The sequence below is a fragment of the Kryptolebias marmoratus genome, linkage group LG12, assembly GCF_001649575.2.
Source record: "Kryptolebias marmoratus isolate JLee-2015 linkage group LG12, ASM164957v2, whole genome shotgun sequence".
In the NCBI taxonomy this organism is placed as follows: Eukaryota; Metazoa; Chordata; class Actinopteri; order Cyprinodontiformes; family Rivulidae; genus Kryptolebias; species Kryptolebias marmoratus.
The window spans coordinates 9,017,902-9,032,186 of NC_051441.1; the positions used below are offsets into that span (position 1 = coordinate 9,017,902).

Consider the following 14,285-nt stretch of genomic DNA (forward strand, 5'->3'; position numbering starts at 1 on the left):
TCTTCCTCTTCTTTTATCCCTCTTCCTGTAGGAGTGGAGCACTTACTCCCTCGGTGTCAGTTGTGACTTTCCAAGCCTTCTAAGGGAAATGCAGAGTTCGCCAGGCTGGGGTTATTTATGACAATCCCAACCAGCCAGAGTTTGTCTATATAAAGAAAGAAGCTTGCCATTTACAACTAGGGGTCTAGCCAAGATAATTCATATAAATAAACTTCTTTAACCCCTTGTATTCATTTCCCAACTTAATAATGTATTATTTATATTTATTAAACTGTATCTTTAATAGATTCCTTGTAGTTATCCCTGTAGATACAAATGTGATGAGATTCTAAAAACTCTTAAGGAGACATTGAAGCGTAAAGAGTGTGGCATACGTTATATTTTATAGTGCTAAAGCACTTTGTACTTAATTTACTGTGCCATTCTATTAGATCAAACAAACTGGAAATGAACTATTGCACAATTGAATAGTTTGGAGATCAATTTAGGCACTTGCTGAAGAAGTTGTTTGACTACAAGATTGTTTACACCCCATCAGAATCATGAAACCGTTCTTGTCCTCAGGTGAAGCCGTTAAGAGCTCCTTTGTGGCTGCTTTGTGTTTGGCTGGGTGTGTTCCACTGAGCTGTCCTACATGGGCAGAGTTTCACTGTTGGGACTTGCAAGGATCAGTATGAAAGTCAAATCAAAAACTAAGTGCTAGCTAAATTTTAGCATTCAAAGAGCACATTTGTATTTTATTTTAAAGTTATGGCATTCTTTTTCTTTTTTGTTTTGTTTTACAATTAAGAGTAACTTAAACTCTTCCTGGACCATTCAACATATTAATGTCTTCCAATCAACCTGGGGAAGATGGAAGTGCTTAGATTTCAGTTCATTAAGCCAGACGAAATCAAATATCTTTTCTTATCAACTTCTAAAAGCCCGTTAATTACCACAACTTATTAACAGATCATGTATGATTCAGCACAAATGTATCTTTTGGGAAATAACATGTATTAGGAAAAAAAAGGATTAAACAATATTCTACCATTGGGAAATGTTGCCCATACCCCACCCTGCTCTCTAAAACATTCACACACACAAACAGTTATTACTTTTATTTATAGTGGGTGGGGGTAGGTGGGTAGGGGTGTGTGTGGGGACGATAAGTTCAAACAAAGAAAATGAGGCTAAAAACTAATGTAGCATTAATGTATATTTTTTAGATTATTAGGTCTGAGGAGCAAGCACTGGTTTCTGATAGAAAATGTAGGCTGCCTAAAAGGCTAAATGAGACAAAGTAAAAAAGTGTTTGCAGATGAGGCGTTCACTCTGACATGAACAAATACCTATGAGTACGCAAACACAATTCTTGTCTTTTCATCCTGTCACTCCATCTTCGGTGTGGCCTACCTCCTCCTCCAGCACCTGCCCCTGTTTAAATGAGAGCAGAGGAACTCTTTTCTTAGCTCTGTGCCACCTTCCCTCGAGTCCCTGCCTTCTCCTGCTCTAATTCTGAGGCACACACTGCATGATGGGAAGCCACTGGCCTCTACTGTCTCACTGTGAGCACATTGCCCTTCATTTTTTTGTGCAGAAAGCATTTACGTAAGTTCAATCAAAAACTACCCTCCGATCACGGGTGGGTTGGAGCAGCAGTATTTTTATGCACAAATCAAAAAGTGTACACTTTTAGTTGAGGTAATAAAAAGAACAACTCTAAGTTGGAAAACAATACAGAGTTGTATAAACAATACAAATTCCACAGTGCCTGTAGCTGACAATGATGTATGTCATAACTCACACAAAACACTATGTTGCTAGGCAACTCTGTAGTTCTTGATTGGTTTAAAAAAACAGCCATCTGCAAATCCAGCACTCAGTGAAGGTTGCAGTCTGTTCTAGAATCCGTTTCTCTGTTCAGTCAATGAGCATATTAAAGCCAGTTATATACCTTTTTTTTCATCTTATTCATTTTCATCTTATTGATTTTAAATGTTCCTAAGTATAATTTTTGTGGCATTGATGGATGGAAAACTACCAGAAAGATGACCTCTTTGGCAGAGGTAATTATTTATGGTTTTGAATCCCACTGCCAAGTGGCCACACAGACGACATGTAATCACTACATCGTTGAACCAGCTTGGTGGCTTACTCTTACAACGTGTTTCAGCTCTGTGGCCGTCTCCTTTGCTGACCAAGAGGCAAATCAATAGTGGGTCAACTTCAACCCATCATGTTGCCTCAGGAGTTTGACACATTAAACTGAGGTGGGATAATGGCCTCTCAAGCTAAGTTTGAAAATTGTTCCGTGAAAAGACTGAGTCCATGGATATTGAAGTCTGGCCTCCACCACTACCACTTTGTAGGCAGCAGCAGGGGCTTCCTCTCTGCTACAGACTACTCATTTACATACAGTATTCATCACATTGCCAGTCAAAAGAATAATTGTTAATCTAAATACAGATTGTAATGCCAAAAACAAAACACTATATTCTGTTTGTTTAAAGCAACACACACATAACTTTAAAGTTGGGCTATTTATATTTCAGTGAGTGACAAGTTCTTTTTAAAGTTTAGTCAAGTATTTAGTAGTAGTTACTATAGTAGGATCTAATCTTATAAATTATTATGACATTTACGTATTTGGTTGTTTTGACTTAAACACAACCTTAGCTAAAAGTTAGTACAGCTTGTCTTTGAGTTGTATTTAACTGCAATGTTTGTTTTTAATTATTGCAAACATAAATAATACAAATTATTTTACTCATTGCAAATCAAACCAGTCTATCAAAGTTTCCTCTCAGTTTTACATATTCAGACATTAATATTCTGTTCTTGGGACTAGCCCGCTGTGACAAATGGTACGATTTGATTATTCACTTCTGTGCTGTTTATTAATTGTCTCTGTTCAAGTACCAGGATGCATTTAAATAAGAAAAGTGACATAATAAAATTTGCCATGTTTTGGTGTTTGACACTGGTGTATCACTGTAATCTTCTGGGATTTTGTTTGTTTCTTCAGCTTCTTTCCTGTTATTAATTTTTTATTGCACTAAGAACCATTGATTAGTTTAAGAAGGCATTTAAAAAATGTTTATGAATTATAAATTAAATTTTTCTCTAAATAAATCTCATGACCATTGTAGAGCAAAAGGATCAACATAATATGGAACAAAAAGCACTATAAGCATCATAATGTGGCTGATAAGCAGAAATCTGTTAATTTGGAGCTTCTTTTATCTTTTTTACTTTATTCCAAACAAATCTTTTTTTAGTGTTATGACTCAAGTTAGAATTGAATACATGATATATTTGTTTTTTTCATCCTCACAGTAATGTTTAGTGTATTTTTTTTATGAAATAATGGCATGTTTAACATTCAAAAGCAGATGTTCTGAAATTGCGGCAAAGAAACGACTATAATCATTACAAAGAGCCACACTGAGAGGGTGTCTATCTACTGCTGCTGCTGTTTTAAATGTATTATTAAAAATGGCAACTTCAAATGTGGCCAGGATTTCAGCTCAGTGATGCCAGATAATCTTAATATGCTACATATTTGCTTGGACCATTTTTGAATTAATGTCAGGATTACTTGTTACTGCACTCTGGCCTACTTCTGTTTGGCAACTGCACAGTTCTCCTGTTAAGCCTTCATTATGGCCTAAATGCATGACACCATTGCTAGAAAAATTTATACGAACAGCTGTGATGGCTGGGCTTCCAATTTTAGCAGTGTGTCATATATGCACCAGTAGTTTTCTTCTGTGAGAAGAGAGTGGGTAGAGAGTTCAAACAGAATTCATCATCCAGCCTTGTAAACTTGTAACTAGATATGTGAGTGTTTAAAAGGAAGAGATGAGTGACTACTATGAGCTTCCGTTACTTTTGGATCTTGTATTTTCACAGAATGTGTACTCACACATGTTTCAAATATACACACTCATTCTGCAACTCAGAGTCTCAGCTATTACCTGTGTTGCACACATTTTATACTTGCCCACTTGTTTGTTTCCCTTGTGACTTGTCATGCAAGGTAGGCAGGCATTAACATTGCTGTGAAGCCATGCACACTGAACTAAAGACGGAGTCCCCATGTGGGAGACACACACCACTCTTCTCCCCAGGAAAGTGTAAATGCTGATGTAATAGCTGATAGTAAGGGTGGAGATCTTCAAATGTGATTTTGTAACACATTTTGTAGCACCGCTCCTCGTCTTGCAGCTTCTCCCATAGCAACGACCCTAGCATTTCCTGCTTCCATGACAACCCCTAGTGAATCTGGTTTGACCTTCACTAGTGATTCAGTGTCTCTCCATCCACCTCCATTCTTTTTTTTTGTGCAGCACTTCTATCACTCTCCCTGTTCAACATTGCAAACTTTTACATTTTTTTTCTACTCAGTAGCCCACTTTCTGATTTGCTGCGTCTTTTTTGTATCTCTCCACCTGTGTGGGTGTAGCATGGCTGCCGTTACACAAGCAGTCAATACATTCACAGTCTGATGTCATGCTTCAGGGGAGAGTTTGTTTGTATGCACACAAGTCCAGCAGCTATGCATTCTTCTCTGACTCAGTGTTTTAAGCTAGCAGGCTTGTAGCTGCTTGTTTTAGAGCTGCAGGTGCAGAGCCGCCTCACGTTCCAACAAAGAAACCATTGTTTCTAGTCAGCCAGGGAAACCAATGAGGTTCAAGTGAGCTAGGAAATAATGATACAGTAATGGCATGAGTTTGTTTTCTGATGTGTGTGCGTGTGTGGTGGTGTATTTGTGTGTGAGAATGTGCTCGTTTCCATGAGGGAGGACTTTTTATCACTGTGGGTATCAACCTGCTGTCACTCTTGTAATATGCAGATATCAGGCTGACAGCACTTACTCCAAGTCTCTCAGGTCGTGTCGTGCCTGCGAAATATTTTCTGGGGAAAACATTGGCGGCATAATGTCTTTTTACTAATTGTTGATTGAATTATCAGATGCTTAAATGCACTTGTTGGTTCCAGCCCAATTTTCAGTGACTGTTGTGTGCTGTGGTATTAAAATCACCATGGTAACCATTTGCATTTGCAAAGTGTGATTTCAGTTTCTTTTTTCTCATGCTTTGGCATTGCACAATGTGCAATGATTAAACAGCAGATGACAAATAGATATTCCTTGCAGATTCGATCCATTCCTCACCTTTCTGGCTTCTTGCAAACACCAGGTCTACTGGTTCTCATGACATGCGTCTCTATGAGCTTTAGTCTCCAGCTCACTGATGGATACTCATTAGTTAATTGATCAAGCTAATTGAAGTAGCCAACAGAATGGCAGGGTTTTTAAGCTGGTAGGGCTGTGATCAGGGATGTGTAAGCTGCTTAGCAGTCCTGCTGGGAAATGACAAGATGCTTCTTTTGGTCCTGTGAGATGCAAGATCAGCTGACAGGTTGCAACACGAGCAAAGACTTGGCTGTGTTGCACATAGGAAGATGAGCTCATCAAGAGCAAAGAGGGGACTGAATTTAACATTTGACACCATAAATATCCTCAACACAGTTCTTCATTTTGATCCCACCACTTGAAGGTTTCTGATGATTGTATTACATAATTATTACTTAATTTTCCTCTTTAACTCAGTATGTGTTTAGTGTAAAGACGCACAAAAAACAAAGACCGGTATTGTTTCCCACGAAAGACACTTCTCCTGCATCTGACAATCCTTGTTTGTAGTTGAGACATTTTTGTCTTTTAGCTGTTGACATCATCATGTAGCACATTTACAGAGCACCTGCCAAGTGTCCAGTTGGCACACAAAGAATAAGCAGCTCACTCACATTCAGCCATTTCTGACCAATCAGCTGCACGATCAGAGTGGACTGGAATTTTATTCTTAATGAGGCCCGTCTTTGTAGGACAGTAAATAAAAGGGAGCTATTAAGGGGGAAAAAACAATAAGATGGAGTAATAAATAGCATGAGGGAAATGTGTGTTTGAGTAATAAATCTTCTACTACATTCACAACATAATCATGAACTTAAAAGCTTTTTCAGTGTTTTTTTTTAAATAAACTGTTTACCTTTTTATAATGTAAGAGAAATTAAGTGCTAGTATAGTGCTAACTGTGAAATATCTTGGAATTGTTGGGCAAATCATTTGTCTGTGTTCTTTCACAGTGTTTATTACATGTTGCATTTTTCCTTCTTTATATGGTTTAAAGTATCAGCCTTCTGCCTCTCAGCTTTCATTTAAGTCAGCTCTCTCACAGTCTCTACATTGTTGCCAGTTTTCACTCTGCTTGCTGTCTGACATGGAGACCACTCCAAAGCCCCTTTGGTGCAGAACAAAAGTTTGTACTGAGGCCACTTCAGCACAAGTTCTGCCCTCGTTTACAAAGAGATGTTAAGATCTGTTTAGATGTGCTCTTTGAAGATTATAGCTCATAAAATGACACAGCAGGAGAGTGTGAAATAAGGCAGAAAATGAGATCTGGCATTAAATGTCAAAGGCCTCTAATGCCGCCTCATCAAAAATAAAGTTGGAGTGAGAAAGTTATAATAGTTGAAATGACTTTAATTTAACCATGTGACTAGACTTACTGAAAACAAAACAAGATGCCTCTACATTGGTGTGTAATTGACACTTTACAACAAGTGTGATCTGATTCTTTTAAATTCCCATCACTAGCCATCTTCTGAACTTTCCATCTCTACCCACTGAATGCTGGATGTACACAATGTCTCAAAGCCAAAGAGGCTTTGGACCTTCTGGTCAGAGAAATGTCTGTCATGTTCCTGTCTGTTTGGATTGCTCACGGTCTTTCCACCAGGTCTCTATTTGTATGTGTCCTTCGCTCAATGTGCTTTTTGTGTTCCTTTTCTTGACAATGCACTGCAAATTCAGAAGAGGCAGACTGTAGGTATTAAAACTATAATACTAGCATGACCACTTTTTGTCATTTTGGGTTTTACCTGATTTTTCTTTGTTATATTTAGACTTAGACCTTTCTTTGATTTGTTAAGTTACAGTTTGTTATATCTTCATTAATATGCCCGTACTTGAAGATCCAGCGTGTTCTGCTTTTTTTTTAACTCCATTATCTCCATTTCAGTTTATGTATGTGGTGTGTTGTTTCAGTGTCTCATCAGCTCATAAACAAACTTCCACCGTGTTCCTCACTGTCCCAGTTACAAGTCGCTTGTCTTTATATATTTGTTTTTTTGAGTTACTAGTCAGGCGTTGCTCGTTTTTTTCTCTTTTGCTTTCAGTGTTTCATCTGTTTTTTTTTTCTCTAGTTTTCTTCCTCTCTCCTCGCAGCTTTCTGCTTGTGTTATAGAGTATTCATGTGTTTTCTCCATGTCTCTCTGTTTCTCTGTGTGAAGGGGATGTGCTGTTCCAGATGGCTGAGGTCCACAGACAGATCCAAGTGCAGCTAGAGGAGATGGTTGGTATTCTAAGTTTGAATGGTTTAGGGGTGTGTTTTGCCAATGATCTGTTATATTCAAAATATATTCAAGAGGAACAAGGTACAATAACAAAGCTCAATTCAGTTCAATTATGTGGCTCTGCTCCATGATGTTCCTGGAACAGTTTGTTCAGCCTTGACACCAGTTTTTCCCTGAGATCCTCAGTTCAGTAAGACAAATGTCATTTAAATGATTATAAACAAAATAACCACACAAACTGAGCTTATATAGATACAAACAGGAAAGATTGCAAGTAAATTGTTTTTTTTTAATAAGTTGAGCAAAACTGGTCTCTACTTGGTTAGTAAATCCCCATTTTATATAATAAAATATTGAATATAGTAGAAAACATGTAGCTTGTATAGTCACGTGACTGGCATGCTACTAGAGCAGCAACTTTTTTGAGCCAGTTGCCATGAACATATCCTGCTTGAACTTATACTGCAATCATCCTGACTGTTTCTGTCCATCATACGCATAATCTCCAAAACATCAGGGATTTGATCAAAAGGAAGGGAAAACAAATCATGCTCACATGTTCAGCAAGTAGGTTAGCTGATATCCATGTTGTTAGTTTAGTCTGCTCATTGCTACTCAGTGGCGACATGAGTAAATCTGATTTGTATAATGAAACATGGAAGCGTTTTTTCGCAACAGTGCCACAAGGTCCTGTGCAAACATGAAACGGGGCAACTCATGCTAGTAGAAGTGCAAATCTACGGTTCATAGTAACATGAAAGAAGTTTTTATTTCAAGCAAATTTTCATTAAAATGTGTTTTTAACACTGAATTAGGTCTCAGCTGACCACACAATTAAACATTTTAAATCTTTGATAATAGTTGTTTTTGTTAAAAAGCAGTCAGTGATTAAAATACATAATATGTATGGAGCTTTTTTAGTAAAATTGAGCAGTTATTACTAAATGGGTAAAACTTCTTGATGAATAAACATTTTATGTTTTTTTTTTTCAGCTGAAGTCCTTTCACAATGAACTGCTCTCAGAGCTTGAGAAGAAGGTGGACCTGGATGCTCGATATTTGACTGTGAGTATCTGAGTCTGTTGTTCAGTTCCTGAAATCGGAGGATGATGCTGAAAAGTGCACTCTGTTCTTGAGCTTATGTTAATAAACGCATGCAATGTTGCATCAAATCATTTGAAGCTATGTTAAATGAAGTGATAACAGAGATGGTTGCAAAGCCGCGTGTGTTAAGTCCTGCTTTAAAATCAGTTTCTGCAACATTTCACGTCTAATAAACCATCAGGGGTAGACTGATTATAATAACCCCCTTGTAGAGTGTGTGTAAGTGCTGCAGAGTGGGTCTACATGTGATATCTTTAGAATGAGTGGGTTGCAGCCTAAGTGTACAGCAGTTCTGCTGTGCGTTGTTTTGGGGGATGGGATAACGTTGTCATCATTGTTTTGTTGGGTTGGGGGGGGGGCTCAATAAAAGCTGCTGTAGCTCATAGCTGCTCACACACATATTTAGTGTAATATTTATAAAACTGAATTGAGAAAAGCATTTTTCTGATTCAAAAGTTATATCTGTTGGTAAAATGGTGCCGACAATATTTCAGAAAGTGTGTCAGTCTTTACAGATAGGTCAGAATAAGGGCTTCAACCTAAAACTGACCTTTCTGTTTCTAATCAGATTTAGGCAGAACAGTTGTCTTCTTGTTGTAGCAGACAGTGATTCAATTTGTTGGTATGGAGGTCAGAGTCCACTGGCTTTAGTGTTTTGACTCAGAGGTTCAGTTTATACAGGAGGGGGTTCTGAGATACCATTTTGTTTACACAGTCTGACCCCACAAACTAAGAGCAAAGTTTTTACAAAAGCCAGCTGTCTCCTCTCTTCTGCTCTAAGCAGGATTTACTGTTTGGGTAGAAGACTTTTAACTAGGAGCCTTAAACATAATTTATACTTCTCAGTGAGCTTCACAGTGTACTCAGCTGCAGGGTCTGTGTGGTGTAAAGGTCGTCATCTCCACCTGTCCACTAAAGTCCTCCAGGTCCTTGTGAGGGTGACCACATGCAGCCCAGATTTTTGCGACCATATGCACTGTGTAGCAAGAGCAACAATAAAACTTAGACAAAAGATGAGGCCAAACAACCTACAAGCAGAAAAAGGAAAACAACAAGGTGCCGCGCTCTAAAGGATTAAAGGCCTGGCATTCCTTGAAGGAATGCATATTGCCCGCTGCCTTTCATGCCAGAGTTTTAGATTAAGGCTACCTTATGTGAAGAAATTACAAGGATTTAATCATTTTGATCAAAACTTGAAAATGCTGTGCACCATCTCATGTAATCTCTTAGACACTACCACATCGGAATTTCTCTCAATATGTATAAAATTGAGTTTTAGTCATTTTTTCTGTTGGCTAAGGTTGATTAGGTGTGGCAGCCAACTAGTTGGATTGACTCTAAAAGTTAATAATTTGTAGATATACACCCAGTGATTGCTTTCTGAGCGTTTCATTAAAATCCACTTAAAATATCTCATGAAATACTGCTAACAGACAGAGATGACTCTAAATACTTAATGACAGAGTTTTTAACAAAAAACTTGCAGAATTTGTTAGCACTCCGAATGTGTGTTGGAGATCAGTCTCAGCTACTACCATACTAAACTGTAGGTCAGTATCTGTAAAACTTAGAGACATTTTTGTGTTTTTTAAGGTCAGATGGCTGTGGCAGCCATCTTGAATTGAGCTGACTCCTAAAGTTACTCATTTGTAGATCCTGCAATCAATAATTACTTTCTGCAAGTTTTATTATAATCTGTCTACTGGTTCATGAGATGTTTTGGTAATAGACACGGGCCTAAACAATATTGTCGCCTTCGCCTTTGGACAGCGGGCGATAAATAATGTGTGAGAAAACCGCTGTTTTCCACAGTCATACAATTTATCAGTTATGTACCACAAAGACTGAACATTTGTCAAATTCCAGGTGATAACTTGCTGTTAATTAAATGTATTTATTTTTGAATAAACTGTTAACAAACCAGCGGATTGTCACCACCTGTTGGGCTAGAGTGTAAAACTGTAGACCTCTAATTTAAATGATGCGGTGCAGCGATCTCAAAAATAGTAGGTGAGCTTGTCGTTGTCACGCCTTGTGCAAATGAACCTACATGTATGTTGAAACCCTTTGTTTCTGTGAGCTGAAATGCAGCTGTCAATAACAGAGAGAACTGTGTTGGTTTACCATTTTATCTCAGAGGAAATTAAAAGAATGAGTCATTCACTGCTATTTTCATTGAGTTACAAAGCTGATGAAGGTGTGAAAGCTTGATTTGGTTCATTTTAGACAAATATTTCAAGGAGGCAGCTGATATGGAAAAATACTAATTAGCAGGCAAATATGAAATGCAAAATTTAAGTCATCGTTGAAAAATTTGCTGAGGAACTCTGTTTTTTTGAGAAGTTCTTCATCCACCTCAGACCTCCAGACCTCAGCCCAGACCACCCATCTCTATGAAATCCCAACACGTTGTGTGTCATGCTGCGAGTCTCTCTGTGACAGCAGCGGCTTTCTGTTCAGAATATCCTGAGAATACCTGCTTATGTTCTCATTTTCATGCAGTATGCAAATGTGGGTGTTGAACCCCGTTCATAAGCGCTTCTCTTCCAATTCTGCCTCGCAGAGAGACCACATGAGCTTTCTCGCACCAGGCACTGTTACCATAGCAACGGAGCGGCTGAAGCCAAGGAAACAAACTTGTTTCCTTTTTTGATAAATAAATAATAAAGCAAATTAAATTAATAAAATAAAAGGATTGTGCTATTTAATTAGGATTTGCCACAAATTTCGCATTTATTTTTGTCTCTTTTGCAGGCTATAAATGATTTCTGATTGCTCATTTTATGTGATAAAAAAGCCACATTACGAAGCGCAGTCAATAGCAGTGGATGTTTGACGAGACAAAATTGCAGGCTGTGTTGTGTTGTCAAAACAAACCTAGAAAAATTGAAAACAAATTTGGATTTTGTTTAGAATTATATAAATACAGGCATTCCAATAATTGAGGAAATTATTTTAAGGGTCCTCTAAGATACAGTAACAGAGTCAAAATGCTCAACAATCAACCAGAACATTACAACCACCTCTTTAATATTAAACAGCTCTGCTTCTTTAGGGCAGCAACATAAGGGCTGATCCTTTTCCAGTTTTAAAGTTGTTGTTTTTTTGGTCAGTGTTAAAGTAGCAACTTATTGTTTCACACCAGAACTTTGTAGCAACATTATCACTTGGATTCATCTCATAGTCGAGGGTTTTTAATGTGGAGGCAGACTGGGACTGTTTTCAACAAATAATGATGTGAAATTTTCAGATCTTTTAAATTAAATAGAAGTTTTTTACGAGCTGGGATTTGACTGCTAACTTTTAGAAGAGTTGACATTTTCTCTTCAATGCCAACTTTTTAAAATGTTTTATTTTTTTATGTGTGATTTTTTTTTTCTTTTCTTTTTTAAATTGATTTATTGATTTATTTATTTTACTCTTCATTTCTGCACACAGGCTGCCTTGAAAAAGTACCAGATGGAACACAAGAACAAAGGGGAGAGCCTGGAGAAGTGCCAGGGGGAACTAAAGAAGCTGCGAAGGAAGAGCCAGGGCAGCAAGAACCCTTCAAAGTATGGAGACAAGGAAATGCAGGTGGGCCTCCTGCTAAAAACTCATGCAGTATCTAACATTTAGTTGATTTGTTAGTTAGGAACTAGAAATATTCTGGAAAAATGCAAGAAACACTGCAATAAATGCACTCTGTCAGAGTGTTGCTCTGTTTGTGTTCGTAGTCCCAGATCTCGTTTGCCGTCCTTTGGTAGATGATTAAAAGTTAATGTAACTTCTTTTGCTGAAACTAAAAGCACAGAGCCAAGATGGCAGCGGAGGCAGAGTTGGCAAGGTGTCAGTAGTGGAAACCAAATCTTAAAGTTTGATTATGAATTGCTGACTCAGTTCCCCAAAGTGGTTGACTTAAACTGACACAAATCAGCTTCAGACACTGAGATATATATAAAAAATACCTTTATAGCTGACTGACTTAGATTTTTTTTATTCTTTGTATTTAATAGGAAAACAAAAATGTTATTTCTTCCTAAAAGCAACCAGTAAGTAAAGTAAGCAGCCAGTTATTCTAATTGCTAACAAACTGTCAAGATCTCTGAATTTTACACTGAAAGGTGGATCCACATAAAGAATAAGGGAGTGTTTAAGTGCTTGTTCCTATAATACATCGACCCATTACAAAGCACACTCTGGTAAAACAAACACTTTGAAATGAACCTTTACTGTTGAACATTCCTGGTTTTGTCACATTTAGTTTTCATCACATGACCACCACGATAGGGGCAGCATTCCTTTTCTGCATTAACAAACATTCTAAGACTTCACTTTTTGTTGTTTACTTTTGTTTTACTTGTTTGCTCTTATACCAAGTGTTATTACTAAAGAGAAAAAGAAAATGGAAGAAAATGTCAATAGAGTTCACTGGAAGCTGGAATTTGGACTGCGAAACTAACAGGTCAAGGCTTGCAGGGTTATTACCGAGCTGCTGCGGTTGCCTCACTGTGAAGTGCATTCAGCGCTGTCAGGTAGACCAAAATGTCAGAATACAAACTTTTCTGGAGTTCACTGATTACAGACATGTTGTTCCTTGGTGCTCAGTTTCCACATGAAGGAGCACCCACTCTGTCCACTCCGTTTACATGCTGTCAAACACACAAATGCAAAGATGCACACACATCTACCTCGTCCTGTCTGCGGTGGCATGGCAGCGCTGGATTGATCTGACTGTTGTGTCACATCAAGTTCGTTCCATTGTGTCTGAAATGCCTTGAAGAGTTGCCGTATTAAGTGTCATCACAAGGCGCCTGAGCAATGTGCTCAGGCGTCCAGTCGAGCATGAAGCAAAGCTTGAATGCAAACTGAGACTGTAGGGCCCCGCACCAGTAAATCAGCTAAAAAGAGTTAATACAGGCCTGCTTTTTTAAGTGTTTTATTTATTCCTTCGGGTGGTAGTTAAACTTTTGTCAGGTAATGATAAGTGCCGTTGTTACCATTGTGAATCAAAGTCAGAAAGACTTTGATTCACCAACTCAATCAATAACTATACTTGGAGATAAATAAAAGGACTAAAAGAAATCGTCTGTGCAGGAAAAAGGAACATGAGCGTACACTTTTTGTTTCTGTTTGCTCCCGCAGGAACAAACAGTTTGTAAAAGCTTAATCATTGCTTGTGCAAAGAAAACATGCATGTTAATAATTAATTTCATGAAATTCAAATTTAGCTCAAATACTAGTTTAGATACTTATTGAGTTGAGAAGAGGTTAATGTTTTTTTATTTTATTTTTTTTACACATGTAGGTGTTTGTGTTTACAGCTGTACTAGTAATTTGTCTTATTTGGAGTGTTTTCTGTAGTCATTCAAATGTTTTTACTGGTGTTAGCTCATATTGAAGAGTTCCAGGAGACCATGGCAAGCTTCCATCAATCACATACCTTTCCATTCGCTTTCTTAATATCGGAACAAGTCCATATTGGTAGGCTTTTTCTTGCTACTTCTTGGCTGAAGAGGTTTTTATATTAATGTATTACAGGTTTAATTAATTACAGCCACTGTATTTAAACACAACATTCAACCATAGGCAACTGGAAAAAAACAAATTTAATAAAAAGCCTAAAACTCACTCAGTTTTACAGATATTGAATTAAAATCTGATGTGATAGTAGCAGAGACAGATCTCCAATACATATTTTTCACTCTAACAGTTTGGGCAAGAACTTTGTTTACAGTTGTGTCCATAACTGTTTGGAGTCCACTCCGTCTGTAAGCAAAATATCTCAAGAACTACTGGAT

The 14,285-nt window shown here is 37.7% G+C and overlaps 1 protein-coding gene across 2 annotated transcripts in view; it reads left to right on the forward strand.

The window, feature by feature from the left end:
- Positions 1–14,285, forward strand: part of LOC108241326 (brain-specific angiogenesis inhibitor 1-associated protein 2-like) — a 47,960-nt gene that overhangs the window by 19,369 nt on the left and 14,306 nt on the right. For both annotated transcript variants that reach the window (XM_017425376.3, XM_037978870.1), the window contains exons 4-6: positions 7,339–7,400; positions 8,395–8,466; positions 11,944–12,081. In XM_017425376.3, the coding sequence (XP_017280865.1) occupies positions 7,339–7,400; positions 8,395–8,466; positions 11,944–12,081 (272 nt within the window). The remainder of the gene's footprint in view (positions 1–7,338; positions 7,401–8,394; positions 8,467–11,943; positions 12,082–14,285) is intronic.